The 18,796-nt window shown below is 36.3% G+C and overlaps 3 protein-coding genes across 6 annotated transcripts in view; 2 read left to right on the forward strand and 1 right to left on the reverse strand.

The window, feature by feature from the left end:
- LOC109096620 (proteasome activator complex subunit 4B) overlaps positions 1-4,938 on the forward strand; it is a 30,497-nt gene extending 25,559 nt beyond the window's left edge. The window contains exons 40-46 of the mRNA XM_042735464.1: positions 67-361; positions 502-630; positions 1,517-1,672; positions 1,773-1,929; positions 3,286-3,419; positions 3,538-3,676; positions 3,943-4,938. Coding sequence (XP_042591398.1) covers positions 67-361; positions 502-630; positions 1,517-1,672; positions 1,773-1,929; positions 3,286-3,419; positions 3,538-3,672 — 1,006 coding nt within the window. The 3' untranslated portion in view covers positions 3,673-3,676; positions 3,943-4,938. The remainder of the gene's footprint in view (positions 1-66; positions 362-501; positions 631-1,516; positions 1,673-1,772; positions 1,930-3,285; positions 3,420-3,537; positions 3,677-3,942) is intronic.
- A 768-nt stretch (positions 4,939-5,706) lies between these two features.
- On the reverse strand, positions 5,707-7,945 carry chac2 (ChaC, cation transport regulator homolog 2 (E. coli)). The gene is made up of 3 exons (XM_042735463.1): positions 7,681-7,945; positions 7,521-7,556; positions 5,707-6,484 (listed from the first exon to the last, which is right to left on the reverse strand). The coding sequence occupies exons 1-3, from the start codon at positions 7,813-7,815 to the stop codon at positions 6,113-6,115; spliced, it is 543 nt and encodes a 180-aa protein (XP_042591397.1). The 5' UTR covers positions 7,816-7,945; the 3' UTR covers positions 5,707-6,112.
- On the forward strand, positions 7,701-14,587 carry LOC109096619 (ankyrin repeat and SOCS box protein 3-like). Of its 4 annotated transcripts, none has more exons than XM_042735461.1 (10): positions 7,701-7,836; positions 9,342-9,547; positions 10,409-10,567; positions 10,657-10,769; positions 11,127-11,259; positions 11,897-12,074; positions 12,254-12,460; positions 12,545-12,814; positions 12,982-13,115; positions 14,331-14,587. In XM_042735461.1, the coding sequence occupies exons 1-10, from the start codon at positions 7,814-7,816 to the stop codon at positions 14,486-14,488; spliced, it is 1,581 nt and encodes a 526-aa protein (XP_042591395.1). In that variant the 5' UTR covers positions 7,701-7,813; the 3' UTR covers positions 14,489-14,587. The 4 variants fall into 4 exon arrangements, with proteins under 4 accessions (XP_042591395.1, XP_042591394.1, XP_018965783.2 ...); XM_042735460.1 differs by having other exon boundaries at positions 7,779-7,916; XM_019110238.2 differs by lacking the exon at positions 7,701-7,836 and adding an exon at positions 8,809-8,960.
- The last annotated feature ends 4,209 nt before the right edge of the window (positions 14,588-18,796 follow it).

Here is an 18,796-nt window from a genome sequence, read left to right on the forward strand (position 1 = left end):
AGTCTAAAAATACACCGGCAGTTCTCTCTTGTCATGTTTTCTGTCTTGTCATGTCTTCTCTTGCAGTGTGCTGACGTACATTTTCATGATTGACGTTTCCCTGCCATACACTCAGCCTACTAAGTCACCACACATTGCTGAGTTTACCGAAAGGATCTTGTCTCAGCTGAAGCCCCTGATTGAGGGAGACGAGGAGATCCAGAACCACGTGGTGGAGGAGAACGGAGTGGGGGAGCAGGATGAGAGGACCCAGGCCATCAGACTCCTCAAAACTGTTCTAAAGTGGCTGATGGCCAGTGCGGGGCGCTCCTTCTCTACCGCAGTACCTCAGCAACTACAGCTGCTGCCCCTGCTCTTTAAGGTCTTGCTTGCTCTCTCTCTCTCTCTCTCTCTCTCTATCTTAGCGTATGCTCTTTGTATCTCATTCTTTATACATTTGTGTGGAGTGCTCTTAAGTGGATTGCTGACTTCCACTCAGTGCCTGTTTCTGTCCATCTGTAGATCGCTCCTGTAGAAAACGATGACAGCTATGATGAGCTGAAGAGGGATGCAAAGACTTGCCTGTCCCTCATGTCTCAGGGTCTCCTCTATCCTGAGCAGATCCCTATGGTACTGAAGGTGCTACATGAGGTGAGGCCTCAGACACGCAAGACACGACCCCACATATCAGGACAACTGTTTGAAAGCTGAATATAATCTTGACTATTTTTTTTATTTAAAAGTATTGTTAGTAAATGAAACTAAAACTATTAAAAACCATTGCTGATAATTGAAATAAAGCTGAAATAAAATCAAATATTGATGAAAATGAGAAATATTAGAAATATTACCTTATTAACTACCTGAAATAAATTGCAGTTGAAGTATTAAAATTATTGAAACTAAAATTGAAGATTTTTTCAAAAAGCTATATAGAAATATTTTAAAACGACTAATGAAATGACAAAAGTGCATAACTAATTTACTAAAATTAAAATTGAAAATAAAAAATAAGAGCTAATTTAAATCAAATTAAAATAGTAATAAATAATCAAAATGCAGATTTTAACCCACCAATAATCATGATGTAGTGACAGTGGTTTCAATGGTGACACCAGCATGGAAATATTCATAATTCAGCTTTGCTGAAAACACAGAATTGTTCATTGTCACTGAATGAGTATGTAATAAGTGACACTGATTATATATTACATAGGCATTTCAAATGCTGCACGTTACTATTTCATGATTTTATCATTTAATTATATTGCTGTCTATTGTTGTAACATTGTAATATGCTAGTATCATCAGTAGAAACGTTTAAAAAGTGCATATCCAGTAAAAATATGTACTTATTTAAATATAATCTTCTGGTGAAATCGGGCATTATTGGACTAGCAAGTATTCATCCAAATATATGTTAGGTATTACATACGGTAGTATCCCACATGTTTAACATGTCAATATATATACACATGTATAGACCTTTTTTTAGTACTATATTTGCCGTGCAATCATAAGATTCTTATTTTTTCAGATTGCTGGCAGCAGCTCTTGGCATGCACGATTCTCAGTGCTAACATACCTCCAGATAATGGTGTTCTATAATCTGTTCACCATACTGAGCAATGAGCAGGCTGTTCAGGACGTGAGAGCACTGGTCATCAGGCTACTGGAGGATGAGCAGCTGGAGGTAGCTTTCAGGCCACACTAGCATCCTGGCATCATCACTTATTCACTTTTATGCAGCCTTGTTCATTAAACCTTCATCTCTTTGCGTCTCTGTGCCTTAGGTGAGAGAGATGGCTGCCACCACTCTCAGTGGCTTCCTGCAGTGTAACTTCTTGGCAATGGATGCCTCCATGCAGACTCACTTTGAGGCTCTATGCAAAACCAAATTACCCAAAAAGAGGAAGAGAGGCTCTGTGGTGGACACTATTCCTTCAGTCGGTATGATCACGCTTTAATCACACGCAGGGCTGTGCTGTTTGTATCAGAGCCATGGCATAGTGCTAACATTGAATGCCTGCAAAATTTAAGAAGCAAAGATATTTAAGTCTGGTTTAAGTCAAGTCACATTCCCTCTAATTATTCTGCCATGAAATGCCTGTAAATAAAATAATAAAAATAGCTCTAGTGTTTTATTTATATGCAAATTTTCTATTTTAAATAAAATTTGTAAATATCCTTAAGACACAATACATTCACTTGATAAGGAAAACTCAGGCCAAATGCAATTAAATGACAAGTTTTTTTTTTTTTTTTTTTTTTTTTTTGGGCTGCTCTGGTGAAATAATCTTGTTTTAAGGATATTTAGATATTTTACTGGAAAACAACATTATTTTAAGAATAAATTAGTAAATTATTAATGGGTAAATTAGTTTTCTAGTAAATATTCTAAATATCCCTAAAACATTTTTTTTTTTTCCAGAAGTATCTGAATAACCCTGTGTATTAGAATTGTTTTATTTATTATTTTTTTTATTTTTATTTTTCTTTTTATTTGTGTACTATTTTAAAAGAAAAAATGCCTTAAGAATCATATTTATCTTTTTTAAAAATGTTTTTATTTATATTATTTTTGTTTAATTAAAATGTAATTTAAAATAAGTACACAAAAATAAACTAAATCTGTTTCTTTACATTTATTGGGATATTCAGATAAAAATACATTAAATCACTGTTATTGAAATCATTTTGTTTTCTAGTAAATCTTTTAAATACCTTAAAACAAGATAAATCTGATTCCTAATTATTTTATTTTTTTTCAAAAGTATCTGAATATCCCTGTGAATAAAAAAATAATTTTCATCAATATATATTTTCTTTTTATACTTTTTCTTGTTACTAGAAAACAAATACAATTTTATTAAAACATTTAAAATAAATACACAAAAATAAACTAAATCTGTTTATTAAAAATAATGATTTCTTTACATTTATAGGGATATTCAGATAAAAATAAATTAAATCACTGTTTTTTAAATTTTGTTTTCTAGTAAATCTTCTAAATATCTTTAAAACAATATGAATCTGATTCCTATTTTTTTTTAAAGTATCTGAATATCCCTGTGAATTAAAATATATATATTTTCTTTTTATACTATTTAAAAAAAAACAAGAAAACAAATACAATTTTACTAAAATAAAATGTAAAATAAGTACATGAAAATAAACAATCTGTTTATTAAAAAAGTTTTTTTTTGTTTTGTTTTTTCAAAAGGATATTCAGATACTTTTATTGAGAAAAAAAGGAATAGAACAGAATCATTTTGCTGTACTTGACCCATGTTTGTCTATCCTCAGATCTGGTACGGCGTCACGCCGGAGTGCTGGGACTCAGTGCTTGCATCTTATCCAGCCCCTATGATGTCCCAACCTGGATGCCTCAGCTCCTCATGGACCTCAGCGCACACCTCAACGACACGCAGCCTATTGAGGTACACCGGTCACATCACAACAAACACAATTGCTTTCTGTCTCCCTCTTGTGCTCTTCGCTCTTAGGGCCCATTAAATCTAACAAAAATCAATACAAGCCTCTCTCTGTCTGATTTAGATGACCGTGAAAAAGACTCTGTCTAATTTCCGCCGTACTCATCATGACAACTGGCTAGAGCACAAGCAGCAGTTCACGGATGACCAGCTCGTGGTGCTCACAGACCTTCTCGTGTCACCCTGCTACTATGCATAGACGGGTACGTTACAAAGACACTTGTTTAAAGGAACAGCTCATCAAAAAAATGCTGAAAATTTACTCAAAATCTAGATAGTTATTTTCATCGAAACTTATTTTCAGAAGTTTAGCATTACATTACTTGCAGTGAATGGGTGCCGTCAGTCCAAGCAGCTGATTTTTGTGCTCTCATTCTGACGGCACCCATTGTAACTCCTAAATGAAATCTGTTTAGTCTATAAACACTGCTTAAATGCATGATTGTGACCTTTATCTCTTTCTTTTCAGGTTGTGACAATGTTGCTGCAGGTTTAAGTTTAGGTTTTTCTTTTTTACATATATATATTCCAATAAAATATCTTATGCATTCATGACGGTGAAATGGGAGGACACACATGCTCAGGATCTCAGCATCTACAGCAGAACCTCTCGAACCCAAACCCAGGAGCCCACTTAACCACGAGCACACAATGAGAGGGCAGGAGGCAAGTATAGGCACGAAGGAGACACGAGAAGAGTGATTTAATGACCTACACATATATTCTGTACATACTGTTTGTATGTATATATCTAGCCCATATTTTTGCATTTCAACTATACTTAATATTTAAGGTTTACCAGTGCAGGAATGTACGGCCTGCAGTCTGTAATATTATTGTACAGATAGATTTATTTCCTCTATAATCCTGTGAGTTGACATGAAGTGTGTGACGAAGGACAGAATGCCTATGGATCGCCCCATAAATCCAACTGCAAAGCCCCCATGATGCTCTCTGGCAAGGTTCTCATTGATCTGAGCATGTGAAGGTAGTCCGACGACTGAATCAGTTACGTTTAGAATTTGAAACCACTTAACTGGAAGATTTTTCATCTTTTAGCATATTTTTTTTCAGTAAACATTTTACAGCTAGCAGCATGTGATTCTTGGTTAAGTGACATTTTTGGCACGCCAGCGTCTTTTCAAGCTAAACCTCCACAGTAATCTGATGCGACAGGCACCTCTTTGTTTTAGCGATGGTTGCTCGATGCATCGGTAACTTGATGAAGAATATATTCGGGCTGAGCCCTCGTTATTTATCATCACATGAAGACGCAAGTCTGAGTACTGTGACGTTATTTTGGTATGTGTGTCATTGTCCTGTAGCGCTCTGCTCACATGCCATCATGACAGGGTTTTGTTTTGTGTCCTATTTGTCATGTGTGTATTTTGGTGTGTATGTATGCATTTATGTACTGTATATATGCATTTATCTATGAATAAATGACTGACACGTCTTCTAGCGAGAGCAGACCCGACTGGATTCAGTATGGGAGTTTGTGGAAGGCGGCGGGATACATGTGCATGTTTGTTTGAGTGTGCATGTTTGTAGTTTGATCGTGTTTTGAGCCATTTCTTACTGGCATGTGACAGAATCCAGGATTGATTTTTTTTTTTTTTTCTCATACTTTCCTCCAGCCTCAGTACAGAAAACCTTTAGATTGTTGTCTGAATCACACACAGCGCCAGGAAGGGCTTCAGGTTCTACTATGGTTAGCTCTGTTTTACATTTGGAAGTGTACATAACAGAAACATTATTTAGCGTAGTGCCAAAACTGCAGTGATTTTTCTCTATTTTTTTAGATGTTTGCTTTGTTTTACTCTTAAGGCCAATAAATGTATTGTTTTTAACAAATAAAAACACAAGGCCTCTTTTTTCCCCCCACAATGTTGCATTTTTTTATTTATTGTTTTTATTATCTGGGTCTCACAGTAAATATGCCACCATTATTAAGTCATCATTATTAGCTAGTAACAGTGGTGAATTTTTTTTTTAAAACAATAACTGATAAATTATGAATAAAAATAGATCAACTCAAAACTTTGCTTGGGTGAATCTCACAAAAGACAGACAGACAGATAGATAGATTTTTTTTATTTTTAAAAAGACCACATTAAAGTAAAACAATATAATATTTTATTAAGTACAATGTTAGTGTGAATTTGGTTGGAACTGAAACAGTTAATTGTCATTAAATGTTAAACAGTGGAAAAGGTTTCAAGAACATGTTTAATTTGGATTATTCAAATTATTTTATTTTTTGAGGGGGGGCTTAATTGGTGATTTAAACATGTTTATGTTCATGAGATTCACATAAGCTATGGCTTATTTGAAGATTAGGATGGCAAGGAACTTTAGAAATAAATAGGAAATGGCTTTGTAACATATTCAAGTATCCTGAGTAAAATTAACCAGCCTCTGAAAATTACAGTTTCATGGACGCAACAACGTACATTATGTGCAATATACTGAAATCCTTTTCTTGATTCGTATCTCAAGGTTTAAAGCGAGACAAATGATGTGAAATGTCACATCTTGAAATCAAGTGCAGATTCAGTAGAGCATGCATCGGATATCATAATCTATAAATGAGGAACAAAAAATGGACTAAATTCCTGAGTTTTTCAGAAGATAGCAGATCACTCCATCTCCTTCTGCAGCTCCTTCACAAGGCGCTCCAAAGAGAACAGGTGATCGTCTAAGTCTTCAGGTATAAGCTGCCTGAGGGCTTCGGCGAGCTCAAACAGGTAATCTGTATTCTTTCCACTGGGGCCTACAGACTTCACAATCTGCTGAGCAATTGTCTCCAAAGGTGCTGGGCCAAGGTAATTTGGGTTGTCACAGGAGCCGATGTAGAGCAATGTGTCCTGCATTGGTTGGTGTTCTTCATCTTTGGGATGAAAGGTGACTGTGATCACCCCATAGCCGCCTTTCTCTCTGTAGTCCAGATACTCCTTCACTTCTTTTTCTCTGCCTGATGGCAATTTATAAGCAACGCCCCATACACAGCCCTACAAGCAAATAGAAGGTGAACAAACAGGAAAAAATCTGTTGGATTATTCACTTTTGTTTGGATTAATCTCATTTGCATGCAAGCATAAAAAAAAAAAAAAAAAAAAAAAAAAAAAAAAAAAACTACTTTTAATACATGAAAAATGTGTATTATTTTATATTATTAAATGATTTATTGATGTATCACAAATTTATCAAAAATATGGCACTTTACGTTACTGTACAAAACGGGGTCTTAAACTTTTTTAAAACCATTAAATAAACAGCCAGATGTTGACTCAGAAGGTCAAAATAAAATAATTCATTTTAAAAAAAGTACAAAAATATTAAAGTGAATTAAAAGTAATCATTGTATAAATAATACTGTATTCACCATTTAAGGTGGGATATACAGACATTTGATTTGTTTCAAACTAGCTAAATATAATGCTAGGGTAATTATGTTTGATAGTTTATTTAAAAATTAATGAAAAAAAATATATTTTTGAAGCGGAATAAAAAATAAATAGACACTGTATATTGCATCACCATTACAAAGCTGGATATGAAAGAATTTTTTTCAAAACTCATAAATATTTAACATTTCATGCTAGGTTAATTATGTTAGATAATTAATAATTTATTTTAAAAAATTAAATATTAATGTGAATTAAAAAATATATTGACACTATAAAAATACAGCATAATCATTTTAAGGTGGGATACAGAAATTAGATGTTTTGTTATATAAATAACAGTTTATTTGAAATATTAACTTTTAATATTATTAAATATTATTTTTAATAAATTTTATAATTTGTATTAATTTCATGCTAGGTAATTATCAATGTAGTAGTCATATATAATAGACAATAGTTTATGAAAAAAAAATATATATATATATATAAGTAAAAAATAATAATAAAAATAAATAAGGGGGGGGGGGCAAAAACAAAGTGTACAGCATTCGTGGAATGTAATGTGCCATATGTATCGGCTTTGTATTGGTTTGAATTTGATAAATCGAGCTGTATTTAACAGGTTGCCAGTCATTACCTCAGGGTCCTCTATTAATGTCACCACTCGCCCAGGCTGAAACAGAATCAGTAAGAAGAACAAGTGTTAATCGGTCTGTAGTGCTCTGTCATCCTGAAAGGTCACGATGACTGGGCACCTGCTGTTCATTAACTCTTGGGTCCAATAATTGGGTCCATACCTTCCCAGGCACCCCGCGATGATCCGTACTCCCCTGCCAGAATCTGCGACTGAAACCTCTGACGAAACCCACTCGTTTCTCCTCGAATGGAAAGTCAACTTTCCAAATCAAAGATCCGTAACCAAAAACCCACATGCTTCCTGCTGACAGTTCACGGTGTGTCTGAACACATACTCAACTCATATATCGATGGACGGGGTTTTTAGGGCTCGTGCACCGCTGACGAGTTTGGTTAGGTATGGTGACACCCTTCTCATAGGTGTGGACACAACACAGTAATTAGTATGCTAAAGAGTACAAAAGAAAGTCATAACGTTAGTTACTTGCCAAGGGCAGATACAGATCTAGCCGAAAATATCTCGCATCAAGTCTCACATCCGTTTCCTTTTGATTTACAAGCTGCCACACACACTGCGCGTTAGAGTTTATATATGCTTTCGCTAAAAAAAAAAAAATATCAACGTTAAAAGCCGTACGGCATTAGTTGAATGTATGAACAGGGTGACGTTACTAGTAGAGATTATTTTTCAAAATAAAAGCCAGGTCACCGGCTTTAAAAATAAACCCTTATAAAATAATTAATAAATAAATCTACCATGATAACCAGACTATCCACTATTATATTAATACATTACTGTAGTAATTTACAGAATATTTGCAATAATAACTGTAGTAGAGAAGGCATTCCGATGAAACCTATGGGTGTAATCGTTTTTTATGTAAAGGAAGTTACATCCGTAGAGCTGAGAACATTTTTAAAATATTATTTAATTATAATTATTATTATTTTTAAATACGTATGTTCATATCACAAATATAACTATTACAGTTTTACGTTTTCTGACTGTGGGAACCCTACTTGTTCACTTGACAATCAATGCTTCATATCACGTTTATTGTATACGTTGCTGTCTTAAGTTATGTAATTATATCTGATCTGAATGAAGAATTCTGAACAAAAAATGACTAAGCTACATACTGTTAGTTATTGAATAATATCTCCTTATGATGAGATGGTTTCCGTCTAGCGGATGGATCAGCTGAAAATATGTCAAACAAAATACTGGACTTGTTTTTATAATGTTGTTGTTATTTTTTATTTCCTCTTATTTTTTTATGGACGGAACGAAACATTACACATATGTGTTCTAGCCGGAGCTCTGAATCAGCCAATCAGAAAACAGCATCGCCGGAAATGTCCATTAAATTGATCTTGTCCTAAAACTAATGGAAAAATTCTGTCGTCACTTTTTCATGTGTGTACCGTAGACTGTATAAAGGTGTGTACAGATGTTTTAGGACCGCGATGTGGTTTTTTGTTTTTGTTGTTTCTTGTGGACATATTAAAGATTCAAAGTGGGAAAGTCGAACGAGATTACTAGACTAGTAACGAATACTAAAAGTGGCACAGCTGTTAACTTATTTTGCAACCAAAACACTGTTATCTGGCCAGCTTATTATAATTATTGGTGTAACCTAGTGTGAACTTGACCTGGTTGTGCATTATAGAGGTTTAACCTGTGGCACTGCAGTGTAAGTTAGGTGTAATTTAAGACCTTATCCTGTCAACTTGCACTCGGAGTCGCTGTGTGTAAATACTGAGAGAACACGAGCTCTTTCAGTAATGTTTGAGGGATAGTGTTGTGTTTTTAAACGGACAGTAATCAGATGGACTTCACGGAGTGCTATGGAGACACCTGCTCAGCCGTCGCGGTGGCAGCCCGGGAGGGGAAGGGTCGACGGGTGCAGAAGCTCATCCAGAGAGGCTTCGCGGTGGATGTGAAAGATAACCGGGGCTGGAACGCCCTGCACGAGGCTGCGGCGGCTGGATCAGCGGAGTGTGTGCGGCTTCTCCTCCCTGCAGCCGGTAACGACTTCAGACGGGGCTTTAGCTGCTGTGAACGCGTGGAACATCACGTAGTGTGACCCGTTTAGACAAGGAACGGATAGTTCACATAGAAATGCATATTCTGGCATTTACTTAACCTCATGTCGTTCCAAACCTGTGCGACTTTAAGTAGAGCACAAAAGGAAATACTTGGCAACACGTTCACGCTGCTCTTTTCCATTGCTCATTTAATCGCAATGAACGGGGACTGGGGCCCTCAATCTCAACAACAGACATAATTGTGCAAGAATGTTTATCTTTACCACTTATGCACCATTTATCATATTTTAGGATAGTTTTGTGTGTAAAAGTGAAGTCTTGAAAATGGGACAGACAAGTGATTTTTTTTCCTACTCTCATTATTATTATTATCATTAACCAAAACTATTTTAAAACAATTTTGTTACTTGAAATAAAATAAAGCTTAACTGAAATACAATATTACAAACTTAAACTAATTTTATTTCATCTAGTTACCACTGAAGCATTTCTCATTTTTGCTTAATTTCATTTGAAGTACTAAAATAACTAAAACCGTAATTAAAATCAATAAAAATTACAGAGACCTATTTAAAATAATGACAAAAATGTCTTTCATTTTCGCAGAAGAGACAAAAACAGTCAAGTAAATAAAATCGATACAGATTTTAATCAAAGGAGGATAAGTAAATGATGACAGAATATAATTTTTGGGTGAACTATTAACGGTCACCTGTAAGACCAATAATCAGAGCTCTTTTGACACATTAGTATGTTTAGTAATTATAAAACTGTTTAAGATACAGTACATTTTTTTTTCTAATGTGCAATTCATTAGTTGTATGTCCCTGTTCACTTCAGTCAATTGCGAAGACTACGTCAACACTTTGACACATAACTCAGAGACTCCTCTTTATTTTGCCGCGAGGAATGGACATCTCCGGGCAGTGAAGTGCCTTATCAAGGGTGGTGCGGACATTAACAGGACAACCAATGAACTCTCCTGTCCCCTCTTTGCAGGTAAACTCAAAGTACCTATGATCACAATCTCATATCATGTTAATTTATTTTAAGTCTCATTATATATTTGTCTCATTTTTTGTTTCTAGCTGTAGATAGTGGGCACAAAGATGTGGTGGAGCTGCTGGTGGAAAATGGGGCAGAAGTCAATGGGACTTACTCTGTGTCAGGCTGGTCTTGTCTCCATCAAGCTGTTTACAAGGTTATAGCTTTAATCTACAACTCTGATTTAAGATTGATGTTTTGGAAACATCAAAAATTGCACAAATACTACATTCACATGCCTTAAAATGTTCTGCAGCTCTTCTTACTCACTTTTAAGTGTAAATGCTTATCAGCTAGTTGTTATCAGGAAAAAACATAACAACAATCTATTTCTAAATTTGTACCTATTTCAATAAATGCTTCTAAATGTTTAATTAAGCTTCAAATAATGAAAGCCCAAGGCAATTTTGCTTATTCTAATTTAATCAAGTTTTTAAATCCTACATCTAAGGCAGTTATCAAAGTCTTCCATCAAAAAGAGTGATGAAATAAATATATGTAAAACCATTTCCAGGGCCATACAGAGATTGTGAGGTACCTGGTGAGCATGTGCTCTCTGGAGGCAGTTGATGACTATGGGATCACACCATTATTTGTTGCTGCACAATATGGACATCACCAATGCTTAGAGATCGTTGCAAATGTCGGTGAGAACATTTCTTTAATGATTAACCCTGTATCTGCTGCTTCTAGCCAGTCATATGCTTCCCTTTTTGTACATTACATACTTTGATCAATGTTCAGTGTTAAGTCTTGCAACATCACACTGCTATTTACAGTGACGCATTCTTCAGAGGCAGATAAAGAGTTTGATGTAAGGGTCAATGACATGCTGCTCATTTTTGTTCAGATCTAATAATTTATTCAAAAATGCACTTCATACATCCAGAAACTTGAATACAGTTATATTGTAAAGACCCCTGCAGACCCTTGTGACTCTTTGTCCAGGTCAGTAGTTCTCTGAATAGAACAGATATTTGAATTTTTTTATTAACATGCAAGGTTAGTTTAGGTTGTAGAATGTCATGTGGCGCGAATCCAAACCAAAAAAAAAAAAAATTGATGTTCAATTTTTATAGTCATTACAATAAAATTTCTCCTGAAAATAAACATTTGTGAAAGTCTTATGAAACTAAAATGAAGACAAAGATTAATTTGATTTATGGTTTGATTTTTTTTTTTTTGGGCTTTTTTTTTTTTTTGCTTGTCAAATAAAGGAAGCAGAAGCCACGCTGCAGTCGTGTATAAGTTTGGTTGCCTAAGCACAGCTTGTCTTTGCCACAGGGGCGAATGTGAACTGCCAGGCAAACGATCTGGCCACGCCGCTGCTCATTGCTGCTCAGGAGGGCCACGTACAGTGTGTGGAGCTTTTACTGGCTCATGGAGCTGACCCCAACCTGTACTGCAATGAGGACTGCTGGCAGCTACCCATCCATGCTGCGGCCCAGTTCAGTCGTCTTAGGTATGGCAGATCGGTTAATGACGTATGCGACAGTTACTTAGTATAATGATAAACACGTTTGAAAGCTAACCTTTAGTACTTTTTAAACTTAGATGTTGAGAGTGTAACTTTGGCCTTTATGAAAAAAAATTTGTTCAACTGCATTAATTTGGCTGCTCATCTCTTGTCGTTCTCTGTAGTATTTTAGAGAAGCTGATTCCGGTAACGAAGCGAGAATGTGACCGGGGCGAGGGAAAGGTCAGTCCAGTTTATTTGGCAGTGCTTAGCGGACAAGCGGACAGCCTGCGGGCCTTGCTAAAGAAGGGCTACAGTCCAGACGCCCAAAGCTGTCGACAGTTTGGCTACAGCTGCCCTTTGGACATGGCTCTGTGGTGCAACTCTTGGAAGTATGACATAGATGTGTCCCGCTTTTTTATTTTAAACACAATCAGTTGGACAGTATGATGCATTTTGTCCTGTTTGTCTCTCAGTTTGAACAGCGAGTGTCACCAGATTCGTGAAATTACTCTGATGCTCTTGGCAGCAGGGGCCCATGTGAGCATGGGCATCTATGCGTTTACGTTACAAGGCCACGTACCAGAGCACCTTCCCTTGATCTTAGAGCACGCTGGCCTTCCTCAGGGTGACCGACTCGAAGAACTGGCCCACAGAGCCATTGGTGAGATGCAGAGTGCATCTTTCTGGCTCCCCCTGCTGCTCAAAGCAGGAATGGACCCCATGCTGCTCCTCCAGGACAAAATGTAAGCAACACATTGCGGTTGTTGTGCCACACAGGTTCTTATTTTAATCAAGAGTGGATTTACCATGCGTGCCTTTTAATAAATGATTGTGCCTTATTAACGTCAGAGTTAAAAAAGCACTGTGTTAAGCTCTTCTCTTCTGCCTGTTATGCTCTAATTGGGTGCAGGCTTGAAGAAGCTGAGAACAGAGTGCTTAATTTCTTTCTGGAGTTCATTAATTGGAAGACTCTGCCCTCCTCAATGCTTCAGATTCTCTCTCACCGTCGAGCAGATGGCTCCTGGACACCACGGAAGCATTTCGGTATGACCTGTACACTTGAATTCACATGTGTATGTGTGGGTTTCATGACATTGTTTAGCCATTTTATTTTTTTAATATAGCCAACAGAATGTTGCATATATCAAATATTTATAAGTATATTCATAGTTATTTTGTTGGTGATATTAAATTAAATGAATGGTTCATCAAAAAATTTAAAATTACTCCTTTACTCCCTCTCATGTATCTTTCTTATGTTGAACACAAAAGAAGAGATTTCGAAGAGCCAAACAGTTGTTGATCCCCATTGACTTCCATAGTAGGGAAAGAAATACTACTGAAGTCAATGTGGACCATCATCTGTTTGATTACCTTCAAAATATCAATCTTCTTCCATGTTTAACATAAGAAAGAAACTCCTACAGGTTTGGAAAAACCAGAGGGTGAGTAAATGATGACAAAATGTTCATTTTTGGGTGAACTATCCCTTTGAGAAACATAGTGAATGATTATATTACACTTTTTTTATGTCCATTAAGTTTCCTTAACAGTAACATGGTAAATGATTTTATTATACTTTTTATTTGTCCATTAATTTTCCATAAAGAGTTTCTGCATTATAGTTGATATTTTTTATTTTTTGGAATCAAATTGTTTCAACAAGGCACCGATTAGCCACTCAGCCTTTAACCCACTCAAAATTTGAACCAAAATGTTTATGTATTAAAATGTTTTGTTACATATATCTGTTGGTAAATGTTGCCGTTAAATGCTATGTATTTTTATATTGTGTAAATTAAAATATCATTCTTTCATGATTATTTTAACTATTTAATCTATGCAAAATAGATGGCTGATTGAAAATGTGTGTGTGTGTATATATATATATATATATATATATATATATATATACACACACACACACACAAAGGCTTCATTTTTATTGTCAGAAATTGTGAAATATTTTAGTTTAGTATTTTAATGTCATTTATGCCTGTGAAACCATGATAATTTTTACAGGACTCTTTATGAATAGAACAGTAAAAAAGAACAGCCCTTAAAATCCGAATTTCTTGTAACAATGTAAAAATCTTTACTGTCACTTATGATCAATTCAGTGCGTCCCTGCTGAATGAAAGTATTGTTTATATCACAAATGTTTGAAAAAACAGCTCCATTGTTTTACTGTATGCCATAGCTGTATCATCTGTTGTGGTAAATGGCCACAGCTCAGTAAGCTCTTGCCTTTGGTTCCAGAATCGGTCCCTGTCCTCACCCATCTGTGCAGACTGGCCGTGCGGGCAGCGGTGGGCAGCAGTGCTCTGTCTAAGACGTCCTTCATCAAACAGCTGCCTGTCCCCACACTGCTTCAGGACTACCTTCAGTTCAGTGACGTCTCAGGCTTGCTTACATAGCGGCCTGACTGTCAAGTGTGGCTAATTAAGTTATTTCAACTTGTTCCACTGCAGTATTTTGTATATAATGTTAATAAAATTTTAATGACTGCTCAGTGATGCTGGACTCTAGCTCTTTTCACTACCTTGATATTTAGAAAACGTGGGAGGACAAATGGAGAATTCCACCAACTTCTCCTCACTGTGCTGTTCCCCTCTAACACAGCTGGCCTTCATACTGGGTTGGTGTTGAAATTCACCTCTGCTCCGTGTCTTTGGTCTGCCTCGTTATCTTCTCTCTCTCAGCGGCTCTCCTCTCTGTCTGTCTCCAAGGTCACTCTGCCTCAAAGACGCGTACTCTCTTCGAATGTTAATTGCCAACACAGCCACACTTATTCAGTGATGCTACTATCTGCCTTTGGTCATGCTATTTATTTAACATTTTATGTTACCTTTTAGCAATGCGCATAAACACACCTTCAAAAGCTTGCCGTTAATTTAAATATCTCTCTGGCGTGATGCTCTCACCCTCTTGCTGCTTTGTGAATAGAGGTGTACTGTTATGAACAGGCAGTTCATCTGTTTAAACTGAAAGTGTTTTCAGGCTCAATGTTCCACTATTTTTTTTTTTTTTCTGCAGTATATATCCTGGCAAATTGTTTTTTAGCACCTCTAACATCAATTATGGAAAGACCAGCTGATGCATGTGTTATTGTGTTACAAAAATCGTGTTATATAACATCAAGGTGTTCCTTATTTCCTAGCCATTTCTTTTGGAATACTGTATACCATGTGCAAACAGCAGGGGGAGAACACGGATAACTGACAGCATGCCCACCAGTCCTACCCACAGTACCTAGCAGCCTGACTACATGAAAGAGGGGAGCCATTTCTGCTCCCTCCCTGATATTTTGGATTTAGAGCAAACCAGAGGCTGTGTCTCAGCAACTCTGTGCCTTGTTCTAGACAATCAGGCCACCTCTCTGTGGGAGACTCTGGAAAGGCAAGGCATCAGTAATCATGTGCATTAAGCTTTTCTTGTGCTGCAGGTAAGCTCAGGTCCAACAGTTCGCCTTTGATTAGCAATCAGGCTTTTGAAATACACCAAAGGAGTGACTGACTGACTTTCCCTCGTTCTCTCAAATTTGCACATTCATTTTCATTTTTATAAAACGTATTAGAGTAAAAATAGAATTTCGGCTTGTTCAAACCTCATTGAGAAAAATCTTTTAATCTTTGGATATAGTATGTATAATATTTTATTTGAAATAAGGTAATACTTTTCATATATATTTAATATGTACATCTATTGCTAGAACATACTGTACATGCATTTATACTACGGAACCACTGAATGCTTGAATCTGATTGGCTGACGAGGGTTTTGAGGTGTGCAATTATTTTCAGGGATACCCACCGCGAAAGTAGTCAGCAATAATAAAAAAAGGTGAACATTTATTAATAATCCATCTATTTAATTATTTTTTTCAACTTATTAAAAATAAAAATGTATTGAATATATTAATAAATGTTATTTTCCAACCTACTTTGGGTTCATTTTAAGTAATAAATATAGTTTATAGTTTTTTTTATTTTTTATTTATTATTATTAATTTTTTATATCAATAGCTGAGTTAAATAAAACTACCCAGAAGGCTGGGTCAAAACAATCACTGTGTTTGTGTTTAACCCACCATTTTTTTAGAGAGAGAGAGAGAGGCTGTGTGTGTGTGTGTGTGTGTGTTCTTTAACTCATTTCGAATATAGATAGATACTGTTTTTCTTTTTCACATGTACTATCTGTAGTTTACAATAAAAAAAAATCATAAATGTTAAAACCCAGCCTCAAATAACCCCTTTGATTTGTCTCCCCTAATTAAAATTTGACAGCAGCATGGAGGAACCATGTCTAGAATAGAGCACGTACATAATTGATGCAACATAATCTAAAATGTATCAGTCCTGAAATGTGGTGCACGTTCTATAAAAAGCCAGTGTGACGTGCAGCCCTAAACCAGTCCGCCCGTTTGCAGCTGTAAGCCTGAATTGTTGAACAGCCATCACCCTTCATACTGTGAATTTTGTTGATTCCAGAGTGGCTCAGGATTTGGAGGCTTTTGAGCTCTGGGGAAAATCATCACAGCGGAGAACACTGTCTGTCTCTTTTTTTTAGTCACATAGTATGTCTCACATTCGTGTGCTTGGGCTTTTCAGAAATGTGTTAAAGAATTCTTTCTCTTATAGCTTCTCTGAGTGTTCATTACACAAACGTAGTTGACCATGGCTCTAGAGCATTAGCTTTTTCAGTGATATAATAGGTTTTTATCTGCGTGAATGAGCTCTCTTTTTCGTATTTCTTATACACGGGGATTTAGTTTGTCTCAGTGTAAGATCCAGCTTGGAAACATAGAGCTGTGATCATTGCCTCATTGTGCTAATCTCACCATGGACCTGAATCATGAGGACACAGTTGCCTGGCGACCTGCTGATGGGAAATATCTGCTAAAATATTACCAGGGGAGTTGTTTTTCCTCTAGACCCTCTAGAACATCTCGAATACGTGCTAATACTGTATAGATTTCAATCAGTAAGGACAAAAAGCATTAAGGCTGCTTTACCTCGGCATATTACATCACCTGTTGGGAATCGTCCAGCTTTGGTGCTGTATGGATGATTTATTTTCGTCAGTATGATTAGATAATTCTTGCCTTTTTGATGGAAGAGTACTGGATCTTATTGCATTTGTGCAGTCTGTTACCCACTGCTAACACACTCCAAGGAAATAAACAAGGGTGATGGGCTTCTGTTTGCTTTCACTGAACATGAGATTAATGTGTTTTTCCAAGTCAATTTGTTGTTTTATCTTCCAGGTCCTACATGTCTCATCTCATTGATTTTACTCTTTGCCACTTCACAAACAGGTCATTATGTATTCGTTTGCATGTGTTTGTGTCAGTGTGTTTGTTTTGTCAGGAGTAATCTGGACAGAGGAAATGGGCCATTTCATTTGGACATTTGTTTCAGGGAGTAGAAGAAGAGAGCTGCGGTGTTGATATAAGACTTGCTGTTGGTGGGTGGAGGTGTTCTCACTCATTGGAAGCCTCATTTTCATTCCTGTCAAATATAAATATGGCGCTACCATGACTAAGGATTAACTGGAACAGTGAGAGCATCAAAAAAGTTGGCAAATGCTCAACTTTATGCAAATATCATGCAAGAACCGCAGGGTGGGAGATACATTTAATGATGTCTGCAATGAGTGTTTAAATATCTGCCGAATTTGCTGGAGTTTCTGCTGGATTTAGTCTCTGAATCATATCGTTTACATGTTTCATCCTTACTTTTAATAAAGTTTGGATGCCTTCACTGTAAATAAATTGGCTGTGTTTACAAAAGTTTATTAAATTGATGCTGTATCTGGACACAAAGCTTGCATTCTTCCACCTGTTATCACGTATATGATGATTATGTTGCCCGTGTGCTGAGAAAAAAATGAAACATGCTTGCTACAGGCACACCCAAAAGTGGAAATGTTGTAGCAAATTGAGCGATACAGAGTAGAGTTCTGCATTGGATATTCAGTCAAGGTGTGAGGTTACGTTAGTGAAATGTCTAAATTCTGAGAGACTATTGTCTACTGTCAATAGTGTAGAAGTCACATTCAAACCAAGCAGTTTTCTGTTGTTCAGCATGATGAATTCATTTGAAATTCACCCACAAAATTTTACAGAGCAACAGTAAATTTGACTCCACCTTTAGAATATAGGCTATAAGTATGGACTACGTACAGTGCGTGTTTGTTCATGTTCATGTTGTGTCCAGAACATTGTTGGCTTTCATTTTAGAAAAGAGCATCTTGAACATTCAGCAAAATGTCTCCTTTTGTGTTTCACGGAAGAATAAAAAGAAGTAGGCCTAAATGATGACAGAGTTTTCATTTATAGATGAGCAATACCTTTAAAACACTGCTCTGTTGTGTATTCTGCGTCGTCCTCACTTACTGGAGCAGATTAGCAGAAATAATTGGCGTGGATCTGTAGTTTCATCACATGGGTGTTCCAGGTGTGAAACAGTCGCTGATTGTGTGAAGAAGTTGCTGATTGGGAGAAATCTGAACCTCCCCGGTGAGGTAACGTCCGTTTAAATAATGACTGCAGTCAATCACTTAGACATTGTGTTAATCAGTGAGGTACAGAGCCCAGCAGAAGAGAAGATGGAGGAAATTACTTCAGTAGGTAAAGAGAGAGAGAGACTCCGACTGCAGAATAATCCTCCACGGTCCTATACTCTCCATTCAGCCGTTCATGTTTATCTATTTTGTGTGAGCGT

This window comes from Cyprinus carpio, chromosome B12 (assembly GCF_018340385.1).
Source record: "Cyprinus carpio isolate SPL01 chromosome B12, ASM1834038v1, whole genome shotgun sequence".
Classification (NCBI taxonomy): domain Eukaryota; kingdom Metazoa; phylum Chordata; class Actinopteri; order Cypriniformes; family Cyprinidae; genus Cyprinus; species Cyprinus carpio.

Bases quoted from the DNA above. Each gene is read 5' to 3' on its own strand.
- LOC109096619 (XM_042735460.1), top strand. From the start codon at position 7,870: ATGGACGGGGTTTTTAGGGCTCGTGCACCGCTGACGAGTTTGGTTAG. The intron at 12,461-12,544 runs GTATGACATAGA...TTTGTCTCTCAG, and splicing joins CTGTGGTGCAACTCTTGGAA to TTTGAACAGCGAGTGTCACC. The intron at 13,116-14,330 runs GTATGACCTGTA...CTTTGGTTCCAG, and splicing joins GACACCACGGAAGCATTTCG to AATCGGTCCCTGTCCTCACC.
- chac2 (XM_042735463.1), bottom strand. From the start codon at position 7,815: ATGTGGGTTTTTGGTTACGGATCTTTGATTTGGAAAGTTGACTTTCCA. The intron at 7,557-7,680 runs GTATGGACCCAA...ATTCTGTTTCAG, and splicing joins ATCGCGGGGTGCCTGGGAAG to CCTGGGCGAGTGGTGACATT. The intron at 6,485-7,520 runs GTAATGACTGGC...ATTTGCTTGTAG, and splicing joins CATTAATAGAGGACCCTGAG to GGCTGTGTATGGGGCGTTGC.